This window comes from Candoia aspera, chromosome 2, assembly GCF_035149785.1.
Source record: "Candoia aspera isolate rCanAsp1 chromosome 2, rCanAsp1.hap2, whole genome shotgun sequence".
In the NCBI taxonomy this organism is placed as follows: Eukaryota; Metazoa; Chordata; class Lepidosauria; order Squamata; family Boidae; genus Candoia; species Candoia aspera.
Window position 1 is genome coordinate 194554077 of NC_086154.1, and position 19659 is coordinate 194573735.

At 40.1% G+C, this 19659-nt stretch overlaps 1 protein-coding gene across 1 annotated transcript in view; it reads right to left on the reverse strand.

The window, feature by feature from the left end:
* DMRT1 (doublesex and mab-3 related transcription factor 1) overlaps positions 1-19659 on the reverse strand; it is a 73704-nt gene that overhangs the window by 27253 nt on the left and 26792 nt on the right. The window contains exons 3-4 of the mRNA XM_063295101.1: positions 13707-13990; positions 4423-4585 (exon numbers count right to left, since the gene is read on the reverse strand). Coding sequence (XP_063151171.1) covers positions 4423-4585; positions 13707-13990 — 447 coding nt within the window. The remainder of the gene's footprint in view (positions 1-4422; positions 4586-13706; positions 13991-19659) is intronic.

Consider the following 19659-nt stretch of genomic DNA (forward strand, 5'->3'; position numbering starts at 1 on the left):
TTCCTTGGGTTAACACAGACACTGAACTTAACTAGCAACATATAACAAGAGAAGAAGATAGATAATTAGAAGGCTCTCACTTCCCACTACTCCATACTGGGAGAGCCAGCAGCATGACTGGAATCTCAACTCTGTTTTAGTAGGCAGAGCTCAAAAACCGTAGCAAACATTTCATAACCTTGTGATTCCCCTGACAGAATCCTACTTAGCCACCATGATTGGGATGGAGGTGTTCGATACACATCCCACTACCATCTGAAATGGCAGAGTACATGAAAGAGCTACTCTTGTGCCAGCCCTATGGATAGCTTTCCCAGGAAATCTATCTGGTTGTTGTGATTAATCTTCTGCTGCTGATTGAAGACTTGTTTTTATAGACCTTTAGATTTTGCCCCTTTCCAATATGGTCTGACCTGTATTTTAAATAATGTCTCTTTTTAGATGTTTGTAGGTACATTTTAGTTACTTTCAGGGCTCTATTTAAAGCTGGAAAGTAGGGTAACCACTTCAATATTACAAGCCATTTGTACTTGTATTATTTTTCCTTTATTCTTTAATAATAATAGAAAAATTAAAAATTAGAAGCCACCATACTAGGGTTAAGGCATTAGCCCTTCAGGAAAATTACCATACCCACTACAGCAGTGCAGAGATTTTAAGGCAAAAAGGTGCTTTGGAATGCATAGGAGAACTCAAAAAGCAGCTGTCTTTCTCCAGGACTGCAAACTTCCCTCCCCAGAACAATCCCCAGTACAATCCCAGACAAATATGCATCTGGTTTAATTTGCAGGCAGATGCTTCCATACTCTAAAATACAAAATGCTGTACAGCTCTAGTATTCACTTTTTCCCTTTCAGTCCTATTCACAAATTAATTACCAACAATAGCTGGGGACTCAGGAGTTAGGCAGAATACTATGTATGACTTATAAGGAAGTAATGCAATCAGAAAGTGTCAACTAAATGACTTGTCAGCAAGCAAGACAGCATATGAACTCAGTATCACTTCTAAATACACCTGCTTTCAGGATTGTTCCCATGGTATCAATTAAACCAACCCATAATTACATTTATCTACACTCCATTCAGGATTGGAGGAAGGGGATAGAAATAACCTATAACTACTCAAGTTTGGAATTCTACTTTAGTTGGGCCCAAGCTGTCCTGGACTTTGCCTTGAGGTCCTGGGGGCAGGGAAGGTAGGATATAAATCAGTCGAATAGTCCTAGTCCTCTAATTGCCTAATAAAGTTCCTTTCTCCCCTAACATACAGCAGCAGCAACAGGAAAACCTCTTTGACAAACATAGTACTGAATTAAATGACCCCCAGGTTTCCTAAATCCTAGTAAACACAATCCCATGGTCCCGAAGTTCTTGAAGCCCAATTACAAAGCTTGATCTTCCCTTGCCATCATGGCTAGTTATGTCTGAGAGGAAGAAAGAGGAAGAGGGGGACAATTTCTGACTCTGTTGTCCTCAATCCTTGTAATGTCACACAGTGTACAACCTGTACATTTACAAGGCCTTCGGAATTAAACAATTCTAAGGGAAAGTTGAATAGTTTAGCAAAGAATCACTCAAAATGAAATTCAGGATGACTATCTTGTATGCTAGTTGGGCCCATTCTTGGATGAGGGGGCCTTGCTCAAGATCATTCACACCTTGGTCGCCTCTTGTTTGGACTATTGCAATGTGCTGTGTACTGCTGCCCCTGAAAACCATTCAGAAGCTGCAAATGGTCCAGAATACAGTGGCATGGTAGCTATTAGTGTGTCATGATATGCCCATGTGACTGCTACCGTATTTATGAGCTGCGCTGGCTCCCAGGTTACCACCTATAAAGCCCTTTTCATGGCACAGAGCTTGACTTACCATGAAGCTTAATAGATTAGTGGGCATAAGGGGCAGACCTTTTGGTGGAAGCCTTGTATCTGGGGAGCTCCCTCCTTAGAGCTTTTTTCCAAGAGACATACACATGGCTCTACCTTAAACAATATCTCCCTTGATTCAAGCTTTACTCCAGAGAGGCACATTCTTTTTTCCTTTTTCTCTGTAACAACATGTAAGTGATTTGCCAATGCCATCATCTGGAATATTCCTTCAACCTTCCATCTGGTCCACAGCCTCCCATCCAAGCATTAGCCAAGGTTAGCCAAAATTGGCTAGTTGCTGCCACCACTGACTTGATTGATAGATATATACCTTGACTTTACTCCAGGAGTTCAAGATAGCGTACAAAGCACTCCCTCCGATTTTTCTCCACAACAACCCTGTGAGGTAAATTAGACTGAGGGTAACTAGTCCAAGTCAGCTTCTGTTATGAGGGTGGCCTTGAACTTGTGCCTCCCCAGCTACTTGACCTTGGTTGAGCTTAAGTTAAGAAGAAATAAACCTGGTTAATATATAGCTGGGGTACAATGTCCTGTTTTTAATGATATACTGTGTTAATCTGAAATTACACTTTAACTTGATTTATTGCTCTAATATAAGATATTTTAGGATGATTATCTTAGAGGGAAGCCAGGTGATTGGCAATGACTGAGAACAGAGGCAACAGAAGCAGGATAGGGATCAGCAGTGGGGACAAACTTTCACACCATATAATCTTCTGCTACCTCAAGGACAGGTGGAAAGCACTTCAACTCAGCAGTGGAGAAAAGCCCTAAGAGAATTGTGTAGCCAGCACTCATTCACCGATGCTGTCATCTCTGGCTAGCAGTAAACAACAACAAAGGCCACAAATTGCCTCAAACTTATTGTGCTTACAGACCACAGGCTGATTTGTCTAAGGCCCTTCTGTATGGTGGTAGATGGTGGTGAGCAAAATGCTAGCAGAAGGCTGATAATGATGTTGGCCAGTTAAAGAGAGCACTGGTGAACCCTGCAGGGGGGACAAATGGGGTTGCTGCAAGACCAGATCTGAGGGTTTGGGGAGAGGTGGCAGACTAGAAGTGGTGGTAGTGGTGTAGGGCTTTCAACCCAATCATCTGGTTTCTGAGATTTCACCAAGTATTGATCCCATTACTTTAATACCTGTCTCTATAATCTTAAGGAAAGGAAACTTGATTGAAATATTGAAATCTAGGATGCTACGTTTTGCACTCAACAAAATATTGCAACCTGTGCTATGCAGAGGCAGCAATAAACTGGCTATCAATGTAAACCAGGTTGGGATCTATAGAAGCTATAAATATATGTTCTCCTTCAAGGTGGTAACTACATGGATACATCCACCTATACATTTTGGCAGTAATATGGAAGTGGTTTGTCAATGCTTTCTTCTGTTTTTTTTTTTTACATCCAGTTTAGTCGACAACTGTAGCCATTTGGAGGTATCCCATCCAAATACTAACAATCACAACTCCTTGTTTCACTTTTGTGCCAGACAAGGTTAGCCAAGTGCTGCCACCTACTGAGGTCTTTAAGCTATAAAGTTGTTAAAATTCATTCTGACATTCACAAGTGGGGCAGCAAACAAAGAGAGAATGAAAGAGTGATATCCTTCAAACTCTTCTATTTTGATTTAAAAACATGTACCGAGTTCTACACTTCCTACATTCTTATTGCAATCACAGAGAAGACTGAAGACCTTTGTCTGCCTCTAAAATGGAAATGTACACTGTGTGCTTGAAATGATCAATGTATTAGGAAGGCAGGGAACTATTAGAAGAACCATCCAAAAAGTGCGCCGTGTGTTTTTATATTCACACCCTTCATAACTGTATCTGTACTTCTCAGGCTGGCAGGTTGCCCTGTTATGGAAAAATACTTTGTCAGAGCTTAGAAAAGTCTGCTTATACTCAGTAAATTACAGCTCCCAGCTTGTCTGTTACTGATTGATGGACTAACTTAGGGAACAATATCAGTGTCTGGAATATTGTCTGGACAAGTAGTCAATAATGATGGAAAACATTGAATTTTTCTGAAGTTTAAAAATGCACAAGGCATACAATTCTCCTCCTTCATATCCCTACAAACAGCCTTCTCCAACTGGATGCCCTCCAGATCTGTTGGAGAACAGCTCCCAGATTTCCTTTGCCAAGTCTGTCACATCTGGAGGGCAGCACGTTTAGGAGGCTGGAGTAAAAGACCACCCCCTGCCAGCAATTCATATGTTACAAAGTACTCAAGTTGAAGAAGGATTTAACATTATGCCAGCAGTTGCAGACTTCATAACCACACAGATTTTCAAGGAGGGAAAAGTCCCTAAGCACAAACATAAATCAATACTTGGGAATGTTTGCTCTCCATTGGTAGTTAAGGAAAGAATAATGCTGGAGAAAAAAAATGGAAGTAACCATTTTAGGAGTAATTCAGAAAATTTTATCTATCTCCAATGTTACATGCCTCTGCCTAGTTCAACCATTGGCTTTTAAGTAGAAGCCCCAACACCCCTTCCCATGAAGACTGACAAGATGCTTACCATTTGCTTTTGTTTCAGAGTAAGAAGGATTCTCCTCAAAAGTAAAAATTTGGGGAACACAGGCAGGGGCCCCAACACTCTGTCCCAAATAAGAGCTGGAGGGATAGTAAGAATGCATCCTGTACTGGGAACTCAAGCTGTGCCGACTTTCTGGACTTTTCACCTGTTAAGAGAAACAGCAGAAAGAGCATATCATACAAGCATGCAAGGAGAGAAAACTGCATTGGATGGGGGCAATGATCCCCACTCCATAAGCATACTTTTGGCTTATTATCACATTTTCCTCCCAATGAATTCATCACTGGAAGTCTCCGCCTGAGAACGTTAGGCCTGAAATCCTCAATTTGTTCCAACTCAGGCAGCATCAGTGTTATTGTTCCCATCAGAGGAAAGGCCTTTTGAAGTCCGAAGTGATGCCCAAGTCCTCACAGAGGAGAAGGTGCCTGATAAAAGCTATCTTGCCAACACTGTTCATATTCTGTAGTTGTTGCTGCTCAAGGTTTTGCAGGTTTTGGTCGTACTGCTAAATGCCTCTAGCTCTTCTTTGATTAGTCATAATGAGGAGACAAAAAAGTAGTATGTACACCATTTGGAAAGAGCTAAGGCTGGAGTGCTTTCAATTCTCTTCCAAGCAACCCAGTTTCCAGCTTTCACATGCGGACACCATTGTAAAAGGATCTGTTTCTCCAGTGTAGAGAAAGTAAGGTATCATGAGAGTATATTCCCCTGATTCCTACCATCATACAATATTCAATTTCTCAAACTGATCAACCTTTTAATGCAGGGCTGTCAAGCAGGCAAATTATTTATTCTTGGGGCAAAACAGCTTCAGTTCTTGAGAAAACATAAGCCATTTACAAATTTGCTTATGATATAAAATGTTGAGCAAGGACAACTGCCTTAATTTCTGAACGAGATATGCAGTTTCAAACCCTAATCTTTTCTTGGCCAAGAAAACATTCTGATTGCGTGAAAGCAAAGGATTTGCACATCTCTAATGAATGTATAACATATCTTCACCAAACCAGGAAGACTAAAATTCTCAAGCTTCCAAAGAAACTGCAGAGAGCAATTAGAGAATATGAATTGCAGCAAAATAAAACAGTATGCATGGATGAGTACACAAAGAAAAGTTGCATATGAGAGAAATGTGCATTTCAGTGGACATTCTTTACATGCTAAGTTGCAGGCTTCATATATATTCTCTCTGCTGAATTTTGTAAGACTGGGAAAAGTCATTCTTTCTCAGTGCAACCCACTTCACAGGGTTGTTGTTGTTGTGGAAAGTAGAAGGCAGGAGTATTAGGTATATTTGCCACCTTGAGTTTTTTATATCCATCCATCCATCCATCCATCCTGATTTCATAATGGTAAGAATACTCACTACCAAGTTTTATAATGATCATATTTATCTACAGGTAGACCTTGCTTACTGACTGCCTCATGCAGTATCCGGTGAAACTTACGATGGTCCTGAAAAAATAACTCTGCAACCAAGGCACACATTTATGACCTTCACACCATCTCTCTCTCAATCACATGCCATTACAGTCAGTTCGTATGGGTTGCCATGCGCCCAACCCAGTTATCTTTTTTTCCCCTCCTCACAGAGCAGAGAGAATGCTTAAACAAGCAATCTCTTTAGACAATCTCTCCTGTGCCTGACCTGTTTTTTTTCTTCTCCCCTCATCCCAAGCACGCGAGGTAAACAGCCTAGTTCATTCCTTTCGATGTGTATTTCCCATGTGTGCCTGTTTACTCTCTTGTAATCCCTTCCTCTTCAAAGAATGTAAATATAAACACTGATTCCCTTCTTGCTGATTATCCCAGTGCCACAGTGAGCATTCCAAAGGGCTGGGGAATGGGGAAAAAGGAAAGCTGAGGTAAAATCTTAACCAGTCACTGTCATGTGATTTTCCACTTAGTGACCAAATTGCTGGTCCCAATTCTGGTTGCTAAATGAGGACTACCTGTATTGATAAATCAATCAAATTTGTGGGTCATCAATTTTATTGAAATTCATGGTGGGTCTTTCTGGAAGATACTGCTATTCGATTCCTTCTTCCATAGCAGGGCTTTTAAGTAAGTCAGGTTGGGAACAATGAAAATATCTTAGAAAACAGGTCAATGAATTTCTGAATCTCCCTAGCCATATCCTGCAGTTTTCAAGTTTTGTCGTATATCCAAACAATGCAAAATTAAAATACAGCTGCCAATCTCATTGATTTCTGTAAATGGAATTGGGGATGCCATCTTTTCCTGCTATGGATAATTCCAGTTTTTAATAACTGAAAGTTGCTATAGAGAACTGTTTTTGTGACAACTTGGTTTCCTAGTACAGGAGAATTCCCATATAATACTGTCTCGCTGGACCCTAAGGCTTTATGTTTGCTTGTTTGTTTCCCCTTCTTTATATACGTTTTAGCCAGCACCCAAACCTTAGCACTATCTAGTGGGTCTCTGTGCCCTCTGAGGGAAGCAAAGGCAAAAACTAAAAAGTTAGTCAAACTTGCACATATTCTTTGATCTAAATCGGTTGGGCACCATTAAATAACAAAATTATATAGGAGGATACCAATTTACAGAACTCTGAATCCTGACCCTGCAAGTTATTTTTCATCCATGAAGAAAACTGGAGGGATGCTTCCATATATAAGAGTAACCTTTTTGTACAGGCTGGTTTTTCAAGCCTGCTGCTCATGATCTCCTTTTGTTTTGCTGTGGAAAAAAATCTCTGTCTCAATTTGGTTGTTTTTCTGTGCCCCCTCTAAAAATAATCACTGCAGAAGGATAATATAATTTTAGAAGCTATAAATGGCACCACTATCCACTGGTGCTTAAAGGATTTCTACTTTACCTTTTCTGGAGGATGTAGGCAATGACCTGTTTCCTTTCGAGCCTTTTTGTGTTTCTCCCATTTCTTATTCTTTAAAAAAAATCCACCCAAATGCCCAGGATCCAATGAATTATTACAACTATTATTAGTAGTATGTGGTCCTTGCCTAGCAAGAGACATGGTTTATAATCTTATTATCTACACCAAGCCTGTGAACCACAGTACGACCGACAGACAGAGGCTAGGCTCTGCAAACAATGTGTGTTGAATTAACTGCTAGTGAAGACTAAAAAGCTTTAGTTTTTGTTTTATTAAACTATTTAGAATATATAACACGGTAAATCTGAATCACAAGCTTTCCTTTTTATAGAGTTTAGCTACCCTATTTTATAGTAACAGTAAAGAACTAGCCAAACATTAAAATGCTTGACCTTAGCATGGTATTCATAAAACAGACCCAGATGATCACTTAATGCAGAGAGTGAAATCTTTTAGTCTGACAGACAATGAACATTCTTGCTTCAGTGTGCCACATATGTTTCAAAGATACATAATTAACTCTGGGCATGAGGGAAGAAGGCAACAACGTTTAGGAAAGAGGTACCTTAATCTTCTAGTCTAGAAAATGAACACATTCAAAGCACCTATACCAAATAAATAATGACTTTTGTGAACTTCCTCCTGTCTATTCCTGTTTCAGAGCCAGGGCAGATACGAGATTCACAAAAGTTGGCTTGTACATCCTAGAAATTACCAAATCCATGACTGGACACATTGCTATGGCATGCTAGTTCCCCCAACCTATTGTTTCTTTTTCCTTTTTATAATTTTTATTAAAACTTTTAAACAAGAAGATAAAAAGTAACAGAAAATAATATAAAGGAAAAAAAGGAAAAAGAAATCAAAGAAATCAAAGAAAAAGCAGAAAGTGCAAGAAAAGAAAAGAAAAAAAGTTGAGGAAAAATAGAAAAGACAGAAAGAAAAAGATATAAAGAAGTGGCTTCCGATATTCTTCACAGCAGTTATAAGTACAATATATTTTAACCTCTCTCTCTAACGGCTGCCAATCTATTGTTTCAACAAAGCCTCTCAAAGGAAATCTATCCATGTACAGAACCACATACAGTACCTCTTGCTGAACTGAAAGTAGTAGTTGACCATATTTTCCCATAGTATCCTCTCTTGTGGATTGATTGTAGGAATCATCTACAGAAACATTCTCTAATGTGACACTATCTAGATATGTTGGAACACCTAATACTAGCAAGCATATTTGCTGCAATTCAGGGAATTGCAATTTCAATACATCTAAAATGTGTGAAGTTAAGAAAGGTTGCTCTAGGGCAGCCTATCCCAAACAGATGCTCTTCAGTTCTGCAGATTTCAACTCCCAGAATCCCAGACAATATGTCTATTAGTGAGGATCTAGAAGTTGAAGACAATGTATCTGGAGGTTGCCCTAATTGGAGAAACTGCTCTGGAGTCCAGAATTATATAGAATTACCATACTATAAGGATTACCATACATACTGAGCATCTTCATACCAGAATTGCTTTTCAGTTTTAATTCTAAAGCCCTGAATGACTTTTTCACCATTAAAAGATATACAATGATGCTATGTTTGCCTCCCATAGATTCTAAGTTGAAAATTACAAGTGCCATCTGTATCTGTCCCACCTTGACAGACAAACTTAATTAACCTTTGCTATTCTCTTCCAATCTACTGTTTTAGACAAAAGCAGTGATCCACAAACAATATGTTACCATCAGAATCTCAACCACTGTGACACCAAGAGATATAGCCCTATCAGCAGTATCGGAAAATAAACAACTGAGATTAGCTTCTCCAAGAAATATGGATTATATTCATGTCACACTTGAGCTGTCAGAAACATTAGGTTACTTTTAGCATAAATCTGTATTGTATAGTGTATGATATGCTGTCTGAATGACAAACCAGAATGAATTCAAGTTGCTGAGATAATTCAACATGTTAATATTAAACCAATATTTAAATTATAATTGGCTATTTTATAGATTAGTCATGACTAATTTAAAAACAATGTTCACATTCAATCAGTAGAACATCTCTGACAACCTTCTATTGTTCTAGTTCATATGGGAATAAACGAACGATTTATACAAGGTTTTTCAAGCCAGTTTTGAACCAGTTCAAATAACATTCAGCAGAAATGATCCAGCAGTCTGATATGCCCTTCTTGATCATTCCTATGTGGCTTTTTTTCCCAGTTTGGAGGGCTAGACAAATCAAGAAACTTCCTTCTGTGGTGTCAGGATGAAGGCTGAGCCTGAGGAGGAGGAGGATCTGCCGATCGCAGAAAAAGCGAGAGAAAGCCTTGAGCAGCAAGATCCAGAGCCACTGATTGAAGAGACAGGAGGCAGATTCACCGCCACCTATCCGTGTGCAAGAAAGGAGGCTGGAAAGGTGGGTTGAGCAGTGAGAGAAACGATTGGCTCCTGCATGAAAAAGGTGGGAAAACCGAAGATATAAAAAGAGCCAGAAGCCAGGGCCAGGTGTCGGAAACAACCGTTCTCTTCTCCCTGCCTTGCCCTTGGAACACGCCGCCTCAGCCGACCTCCTTACTTTGTCTGCCGACCCCGAGCCTCCTGCCTCCGCTGCTTGCCCTGCTGCCATGCCGCCACTTGCCTCAGAGCCTTGCCTTGCTACCGAGCTCCAACTTGCCTCAGAGCCTTGCCTTGCTACCGAGCTCCAACTTGCCTCAGAGTCTTGCCTTGCTTCCGAGTCCAGCCTTGCCTCAGAGCCCTGTCTTGCTTCTGACTCCAGGCCTGCCTCAGAGCCCCGCCTTGCTACTGAGCTCAACCTTTTCTCAGAGTCTTGCCTTGCTACTCTGTGACTCCAGCCTTCTAGTCCCACCTTGCTTCGCCTTGCCTTGCCGCTCTCTGATTCCAGCCTTCCAGTTCTACCTGGTTTGCCTTGCCCTGCTGCTGTGTGAATTCCAGCTTCCCAATCCAGTCCTGCTTTGCCTTGCCAGCCACCTTACTGACTTGGAAACCAGCTTATTCCTTATTGCCTTTTAGTTATTGTGTTTAACAATAAAGAAATTTATTGTACCTCTTCCATGTCGAGTTGGTCCAGACATGTGGCTAAACAAACCAATATGAATCCTGGCTTGTGTCTTTCTCAACAAGCCAGAGCCAGAATTTGTTCTTAGCTTATGACTACCACTTACAGGAAAAAACAATCCTGGTTTGGGCATAATGCTAAAGCAAACCATAGATGTGACCATCTGGTTTGGTTTAGCCATTTCAGCTGACAAGAATCACCAAGTAGGAGTGATTAACTAGTGCATACCAGCACATTTGCTCACTGGGCCACTGGTTCTATTTATTTCTCCTTATTTCATTTGCGTTACTGATTTGTTTTCCCCCTGTCCTTGACTTTCATCTTAGGCTAACACACTATTTTTATGAAATATTCTATGTAAGTATTAGGTAAAAGACAAAGCTAGTGGAATAATTTTAATTCGATTTGGGGGCTTTAATATGAATTGTTCATGAGTCTTGATAAGAGCTGCTTTTCAGGTTTAGACAGAGATGTAGGGGCAAACTGTAGCCTTTAAGTTCCTTTACTGAAGCCCTTGGAATCCACCCTCCAAACCATGACTGCTGAAAATGCAGCTGTACCACTGGTGTTAGTGCTGCCTGCAAACAGCTCATGCCTTGCTTCAAGGACTACAGTATATGGTGCTCAAAGTCTGGGACAGTTCTCCTTCCTCTGAAGCTTCCGACTCCAATGCTGGTGATCGCAGCAGAGGATGACAATTGCCAGGCCTCTAATTGGAGGCTTCAGGATTAGGATTAGGGTTTGGGAGTGAGACATAAGCAGTATGTGGTCAGTATCGGAATCTAACAGACCCCCCACTAAAACTGTGAAACAGCCGTCTGAAGCAGAGAAACCAGCATGAGCCACGTCTACCAGCAGAAGACGAACACCCTCTACTGCAACCTCACAACCAGGCTGATCCAACATGATCCACCACAACTGAGCCAGAAGAAAGAAATATGTTGTGCAGACAACTGTTCTGGACGGAAGAGAGAAGAACTGCTTGGGAGAGAAAGTGGGCAAATATTCATGGCTGTCCTTCTCTACAGTTGTCCCTGCATTCCAGAACACTTCTCTCCCCCTGGAAATTTTAAGACACTATTATAACGTCTTTTAGGCACCTGTTAAAAACCTCTTTCCTTTGCCAGACTCTTCCCTATATAAATGTCAGATGGATTCTGATGTCTTTTTGCTTTCCTTTGTTCCCTTCTTTTTTTACAAATATGTTTTATACAATTTTTAAATTTGCTACTATTATTTTAATTCTTTTACTGTAAACAGGTTTGATATTGTCACAAGTGAGAAATGGGAAATAAAAGTAATACTAATCATTAAATGTTACTGGTGTCCATCTTGGGGGAGAGTGAGTACATTACTATTGTTTTTAAAATAACTTAACGTGTTGTAATCAGCATTTAATTTAATCAGCATTAAATCTGGACATGCTATAAAATGTAAAATAAATAGATAAATAAATAAATACCACTACTACGAACAGCAGCTATGCCACTACGGTTTGTTCAATAAACCATGGTTTAAAATCTTGACTTAGCATTTCTATACACGCCCCTTAACCTAGCCTTTCCCTATGTTGGGACTGCAATTTTCAGAATTCACAAGATTATGGAGGCCCTGGTGGAAGAACAGGAACCTCTTATCATAGCCCATTATAAGGATTCTACAGATTTTGTAAAAGGGCTTTGGACCAGTATCACCAGTCACTAGGGATGTGGGGTGCTGAAATGGGGGCTCTCATGCTGTCAATTTCTTCCATGTGCTACTATGCTCATGTCTAGCACAGCCACCTAAATCATTTTAGGTGACTCCCACCTGAGGTGAGTGTTGTGGGTTGTGGGTAGAGGTGATGGGAGTAACACTTCCTTAGCTGAGATAGCAACTACATTCAGCAATCACATTCTAAAGTGCTTAAATGATGCCTGAGTTTTCTTAAATCCTTCACACACAAGTTGTTTAGGTCAACAAGCTCAATACCTCTTGCAATTAATAATGTAATATATCTCTTGGTACACCCAATTAATTTTTCCTTTCAGCTTTCCATGGAAATTATTTCATATTTTCTTCCCAATCGTTGCCACAGGAAAGAAATAAGAACAGAGGTCCTTGAAAAGGAAGGTGGTAATTTTGGGCACATCATTTATATTTTTTAAAATATAAAGCTTTAAAGACATGCATAATTCATATACAGGTAGTATCACTGTCTGAAGCCTTTGAGCAGCCTTTTCTTTTACCATTGTCCTTGTCAAGAAGGGGAAATTCTTAGAGTATCTCCAATCAAAAGGTCATCTGCCTGAGACTTGACTCCTGTTCCTGAGAATCACCTTCTTGTAAAAGGTGTTATAATTCCTCTTTGGGCTGCCTTTGAAAAACAGCTATCCCTTTTTGGATGGGTCCCTAAATGCATGAAGTGTAATCACTCTAAGGCTGCAGGCAAGTGGTAGAACAGATGCTTTTCAGACTGAAGGTCCAAGTTTTATCTCCAGGGAGAAGTTGGAAAAATTCCAGCCTGAAACCCAAAGAGCCATTGCCAATCATATTAGATAGAGACATGGTGTGCATCAGTATATCATGCAATTTCTTACACTTTTCAGACAAGCATCTTTTATTCAGGGGGGCTTACAACCAATTAGTGTTCCCACCAATGCAAGCCCCAAGACCCTGTTTTTATAATAAATGTAGGATAATGAGGCCAGATTAAACATGGCAAGTTTTTATCCAGAGCTGTAGTAGTTTTGTTATTCATTTATTCTGTACAGGTGCTCACTACATAATTTTTCTCATCCCCAGTTTTTCTGCACACCAATCCTGTGAGGTGGGGTAGGCTGACCAGGTGCGTGTGAATGGTCCAAGCTCAACTAATGTGCTTCACAGCTAAATGGGAATTTGAACCAATATCCTCAGTTATGGTCAAACACCGCTACTGCTAGTTACATTTATGTAAAGTTACAAAAACAGTAACAACAAGCAGCAAATGACTCCTGAGATGCTGAACTAGTATACTAGTATACATTGCCCATAAATCTAAAGATAGAATCTCAATTAACATATACCTATTTTGAGGAGGAAAAAAACCAAGAGTGAGCATGACAATACTATGCTTGTCTTTTCTGATCTGCTCCTCTCTATATGTGTTGGACTACGATTTCCATGATCACTGACAATTAGCAATAATAACTGGGAATAGTGGCAGTTCAAGCCCAACAAACCTAGGGAGTATCCAGTTAGGGAAGATGTCATATACTTTGAACCCGTAGAACCACAGCAATTCCAATGATGCTCAAAGAACTTAGAACAATCTTAAGGTTTACCGAACAAGGCCATGCCTTTACTCATTCACACAGTACCTGCCATTGGTTTCCTGACTGGCTTGACATATAACTTGCTGGGAGGCTTCGGAGGCTGCTTTTAACAGGTGACCCTACCAATGGGCTTCCCATGTCACCAGAGGGAGTTTCAGTGGCCACAGCCATTTGATATTGAGAATAGTTGTACAGGTTGTTGTAGTAAGGATACAGGGATGGCTGGTATAAACTGCTGTAGTAGGTGGAGTCCACAACTAAGTCAGATGTGCTCTCTAGATGCCCTCTGCTGGCCAGGGAAGGAATGTCTTGAATTAGCATCCGTCCTTCTGCAAAAAGAACAGAGAAAAAACAGAGGAAGAACGGAATAGATAACCCATTATTAAATAGCAGAAGCAACCTGCAAAATCTGCATTTTATCCCTTGGTACATTTCAGACTACAGAATGCAATGCAAAGCAAGGGAAAGTAGGAGGGAGCAGCAACTGAAAAGATGATGGAAAAATTAGTGAAATGAGATCAAAATAAGTTTTTTCTACATTATCTCAGGTGCCACAAGAAAAAAAAAATCCTAATTTTCCATTCATTAAAAAGCATTTAGCATTTCTACCCTCCTCCACAGCTCAGTACAGCTGCACTGCTGCCCCTTCTCCTTTTTTTTTTATTTGCCATCTTTATGTACCGCTTTTCCAACCAGAGTGGAGTCAAGCCCAGCAAAATTTAGATGGATAAGCAGTTGGTTTGTCTTCACACCCCAGATCCAAACTAGCAAGACTGTCTACAGTACCTGGTTCCACATCACTGACTGTGGCAAAAAGGGAGGACAGTGTAGGTGTTCTTCAGTGCTCTCTCCTCAGACATGCATTCAGACAGGAATAGAGAAGAAACAGAGAAGGAAAGAGCTTCCATAATACTTGTAAACTTACCCCAAAGGACATGGCTGTGGGTGATGGGGAGTTGTAGCCCAACATATGAAAGAAAGAGGAAGCACTTACCTGGGCAAAAAACGTTGTCTTGGATATTCTCCAAAAATAGAGCAATGGAACTGGGCCATTATATCTTGCTCTTCTTCCCCTAACATGTGACAAGTTTTGCCATTCTACATTCCATATCACAATCACAAGAAAGCATTCTATACATTTTAAAAAGTAACCCTGAGTCTGCAGTGATATATATCTCTTCTTTTAGATTTGGCTCAATTACTCACTGGGATATTTGAGAATGATGGATTTATACTACAGTTTGACTACTGAGGCAATGTAACTGCAGCATCTTCCAAACCAGGAGGAAGATATATGGATTATACCAAATAACAAACCCGTATTTACTACTTGGGCACAAAAAAGAAAAAAGATGACCATTGTATGGAAAGGATAAAGCTAATACTACTAATACAATCCAACACATTCTTCCATCACTGAAATGAATTAAGCCACAATTCTCAAGAATGACACCATTTGACCATAAATGAGAAAAATACACACAGGCCCTGAGAGTAGTCATGGAAATTAGACTGGCCACTGCATTTAAGTGGACAATTCCTTCTTTCCACTCTGTTTGCACATTGAGGAACCACACAACTAAGCTCTCACATGATTTATTAAAATCTGAAAGCCAACTGAGAAAACAAGGTGAGGGCTACATCATCTTGCCACATGGCCTGTCTTTGAATCAAGCTGTATTATCATATTAGCAATGTCATTCCTCATAAATTGTCAATAGTGAAAGCAATAATGATTTCGACAAAAAAATGCCACACTTGAAATTAAATGGCTTCTATAATCAATAAACAAATCATTCCAAGCAACTGGTGGCTAATTCACTGCCTATAAATCAGGAAAGCACCTAAGTACACTGTAATACTCAAAAGGCTGCCGAGGAGAGGAGAGGAGGGGAGTTTATTTACTACAGAGATCAACAATGGGGCAACTTCAAGCCTGCAGGATTGACACTGCTTTTCCTTGAATTTCAAGATCCAACAGGTGGAGTCACATACAAAAAAGAGAGAGAGATTATAATTATGCTTAGACTTAAGGAACTGGACACTATGTCAGCTTCCATATGAGCACTGAGGTCACAGCTTTCACATGTCAAAATTCACTCCTATTTCATTTGCTTGGTTACATTTTAAGCAGCCTATTTTTGGGAGGGAAGGACATAAGAGTATAGGATTGGTACTCAGAAACCCTTCCCAAGTTATCCCAAATCACTAAGAAATGTCTAGCAAATCACCTGGAGATTTACTAGTAGATCCTGATTTTCTACATGTGCATATCTGACCCAGACAATCTTCCATTCAAGAAAGAACAGGGCCAGGCCAAGATGTTTTGTTGTATGAGGCCCATTGGGAAAAGATATAGGCAGTGGTGGGCCCATTTTCTCAGTTTAGGAAAGCAACAGTTACAGAAGCATACCATGACATTGTAAATAATTCTAAGAAGATACATAAGAGAAAGAGAGAAAAAAAGTACCCTTTCGCTAAATCTAGCTAGACTTCAGAATACTAGAAACAATAAATATTTAAAATAAGGTGCTAAAAAGGCTGCAACCGTTGAAACTAATCACCAAACAATCCTGAAGAAGGTCACCCAACAATTCCAAGGCAAGAGGGAGTTTTAAGTGTACAGAAATGAATGTGGATGCTCTGCATTGTTTTCCATTTTTAAAAAAGTCAGTAAAATAAAGGATTCAATTTTTAATAGTCAGAGGGACAAATTTTTTAAAAATTGTATCTCAATTCTTCTCCATGTTCTAAAATCCTTAGACATGTTCTAAAATCCTTAGACAGCTTCTTTCCTGTCTTTCCAGTCCCACACTCTCAATGTGAAATGCAGATCTTTTACGCACAGATCAATATCCCATATGATGAATACCATTATTGATCTTTCACTCGGACAAAAGGCATCAGGAAGACAGGATATTAACAGTTGTTAGTAATCATTCATTTTTGTAGAAGGTGCTATACACAAACTTTGGAAGACAACACAGGTATGAAGTCAGCTATGTTGCAAAACAAATGGCTCTTCCAAAGGTACAGGATGTCCTGCCACAATCTCTGGAGCATTTAAGAACTGAGGGTCGCAAGTCAATCGAAGCCAGCCTTCCGCAATTTAGCCCTCTGCAGATGTGCTGTATCACAACTCCCAGAATTACCTATCAGCACCTCCACATCTGGAGGGCACCAGGAAGGGGAATACAGCAAAAGTGTCTCTGAACACATGAAGTGTCTTTTCCTTTCCATACAGCAAATGGGAGCCAGTCTTTCCCACACAATTAAGAGCTAATACTACCCATTGCATTGTTTCCCTGTAAGACTTATTTCCCCACAGATCTTTCTGAAGATTGAAATTTAAATATTGGCTCTACTTCCCCATCACGAGCAGCCCAGCATCTTTTCCCCCGAAAACATCCAGGTTAAAACAAATTTCTCCCTTCCAAACTAATTCATTCCAGGTGTTGTTTTTCATTTTGTCCTTTAGCAGCAGCTCCTGTACACCCACCAGTATTTTGCTTCTTCACTTAGTCTATAGCAGTGCTGGCTGAGGAATTCTGGGAGTCGAAGTCCACACATCTTAAAGTTGCCAAGGTTGAGAAACACTGATCTATAGCCTTCTCTCAATCTGGAGTCTTTCAAATGTTTCAAACCACCACTCCCAGACCCTCCCAAGACAGCATGATGATGTAGATTGGGGTAATGGAAGTTGTATTGCAATACCTCTGGAATGCACCAAGTTGAGAACGTCTAGCCATAGACTTTGTGGGAGATGTCATTCATTATGAGATGTGGGGAAGAAAATAAGGCAGTTGAGCTAGTGATTCAGAAGTAAAAAGGTAGACAAGCACTAAAGAGATGTCTTTAACCACTTTTCCCAATAAATCAAGCTACAAAGCAACCTTCCTTTTTCTTCTGTCTAAAAATGTGGTAGCTTAAAATGTGCAGTGGTAGCAGTGGCATGGTGGGAAGACCTGTGTTGATCTGGGTGGGGCAGCAAAGTGTTGTCAGTTGGCCCTGTGGGGACTTCTTTCCTGAGAGTTGGAACACATATATGTTTACAGTGAGGATTAGTTGTCTGGCTGAAATATTTTGTGGCAGGCATGGCCATTGCTGAGCTCTAGATAGAGGACTAGGAAGGAAGCAAAACAGACTTCACATGGAGAGAAAACTGCTTCCAGATGGATGAATCTTAGTACTGTCCACTTACTGTTTTTCTGTTGTTAGCTACAAATTGAATTGGGACTGGCTTTCCAACTAGTATTCCAACCCTGTGACACAGGTGAGAGAGAGTGACTGGCTCGATCACCCAATGTCCTTCAATGGGTTCAAAGTAGACTTGAACCTGGGTCTCCCATTTCTAGTTCAACCCCATAAAGACTCTCAGTACTGAGGTAACTAAGTAGCAGGACTGTGCAATGCTTCAGTGTCAATTCTGAAACACAGCACCTGTCGGCAACTCTTAAAAGCCCCTGCAAATTCCTCACTATAGCTCAGTGGCAGCCCAGAAGAAGATCCTGGGAAAAATTCAGCTGCTTTAAAGAATTACAGAAAGGTGCTATGCTTTCACCATGGTGTGCTACAGGCCACCATTCCGGAACTTAATCTGAAGTACTGCACAGTTTTAATGAGTAGTACACCCCATTACATTCTGTCCAAACTACGGTATGATGCAAGCAACTATTTGAAGCATGGCACCTGTTCGTTGTAATAACATTTGCAGAGTTTTTATTTTTTTAATACAAGCAAAGAAAGTCACTATAACATTATAAGGCCAAAATATTAACTTTCATTTTATGGTATTTACAGTATTTTGTTATAGCACATTACAACAATAAGATTATAACCAGAACGTTAACAATGATTGAAAGTGATCACAAACACAACAAGGCCATGAAATACTGTAAAGTTTATACTTGAATACTGGTGTCTAATAGGTTCATTTTTCTGATATATGACTGCCTGTACCAGAACCCCATCCATTACAAGGGGGAAAAAAAAAGGGGGGGGGGGAGACATCAGTGCAGCACTATCTAAAAATATACTTTTCCTATGGAAACAAAACTCGTCTTCAGTATTAGAACTTTCCGCAGTCTGAGAAATGATGGACAAATCACACAGGAAATACAGAATGACAGCAATGGCATCATATTGATGATATATACGATCTTCTCCCACAAAAAGTAGCAGGTCCACAACATTTTTTTCTACTCTAAACCCCTCATGTGGAAGCATCCAGAGAGAAATTAAAACAAAATACAGTATAGACTAGATACAACCAACTAGAAAACCCACCAAACTTATTAACCCAATGATTGGGTGAACCCCTATTCCCAGAAGAAGTCATGCCTGTGCTTGGAAAATTGTTCCTAAAAAAAATCTATGTTAGATTTTTCTAGCAGCTTAGTTTGCCTAGTGCAATGCCAATATGTTTTGGTGTGACCAAATATTCTCTCATTCCTGTCTATGGAAAAGTCAGCAAATCTCCTTTCGGGGGAGGATTTTCTCTCCAGAAGTACACTGCAGTTGAGCAGAACCACCTTCACCAGTTTATTTAGAAAGTCTGCAATTTTTTTTAAAATGCCACAGAAGAGACCTGAAGTGGTGATCTTGATATTATGTAATCTTGGGCTGTTCTATTAGTTATCAGTGGCCAACTGTAGCTCATTTAAACTGAACAAGTACCGAGTGCTGGTCTATTGTTAATATAAGAACTGGTACATCTCCTTCAGAGTCAGGGATGCCATCTGTACTGAAACAATCCAGTTGATTCCCCCTATGCTTTCCACCTGAAAGTGTTCTTAACCACAGCAATTAGCAACTGGAGTAATTCAAATGAGCTAGCAAATTACTGTAATCTTCAAACTGTATATTTAAAGAGCTGCACTTGAACAGTTTGCTCACCTACAACCATGATTCTTCAAATGATAGAGGGCATTCTGGTACCTATGCAGATGTTTTTTAATGTTACAAATTAGGGCATTCTGGTGCCTATTCAGGTTTTTTT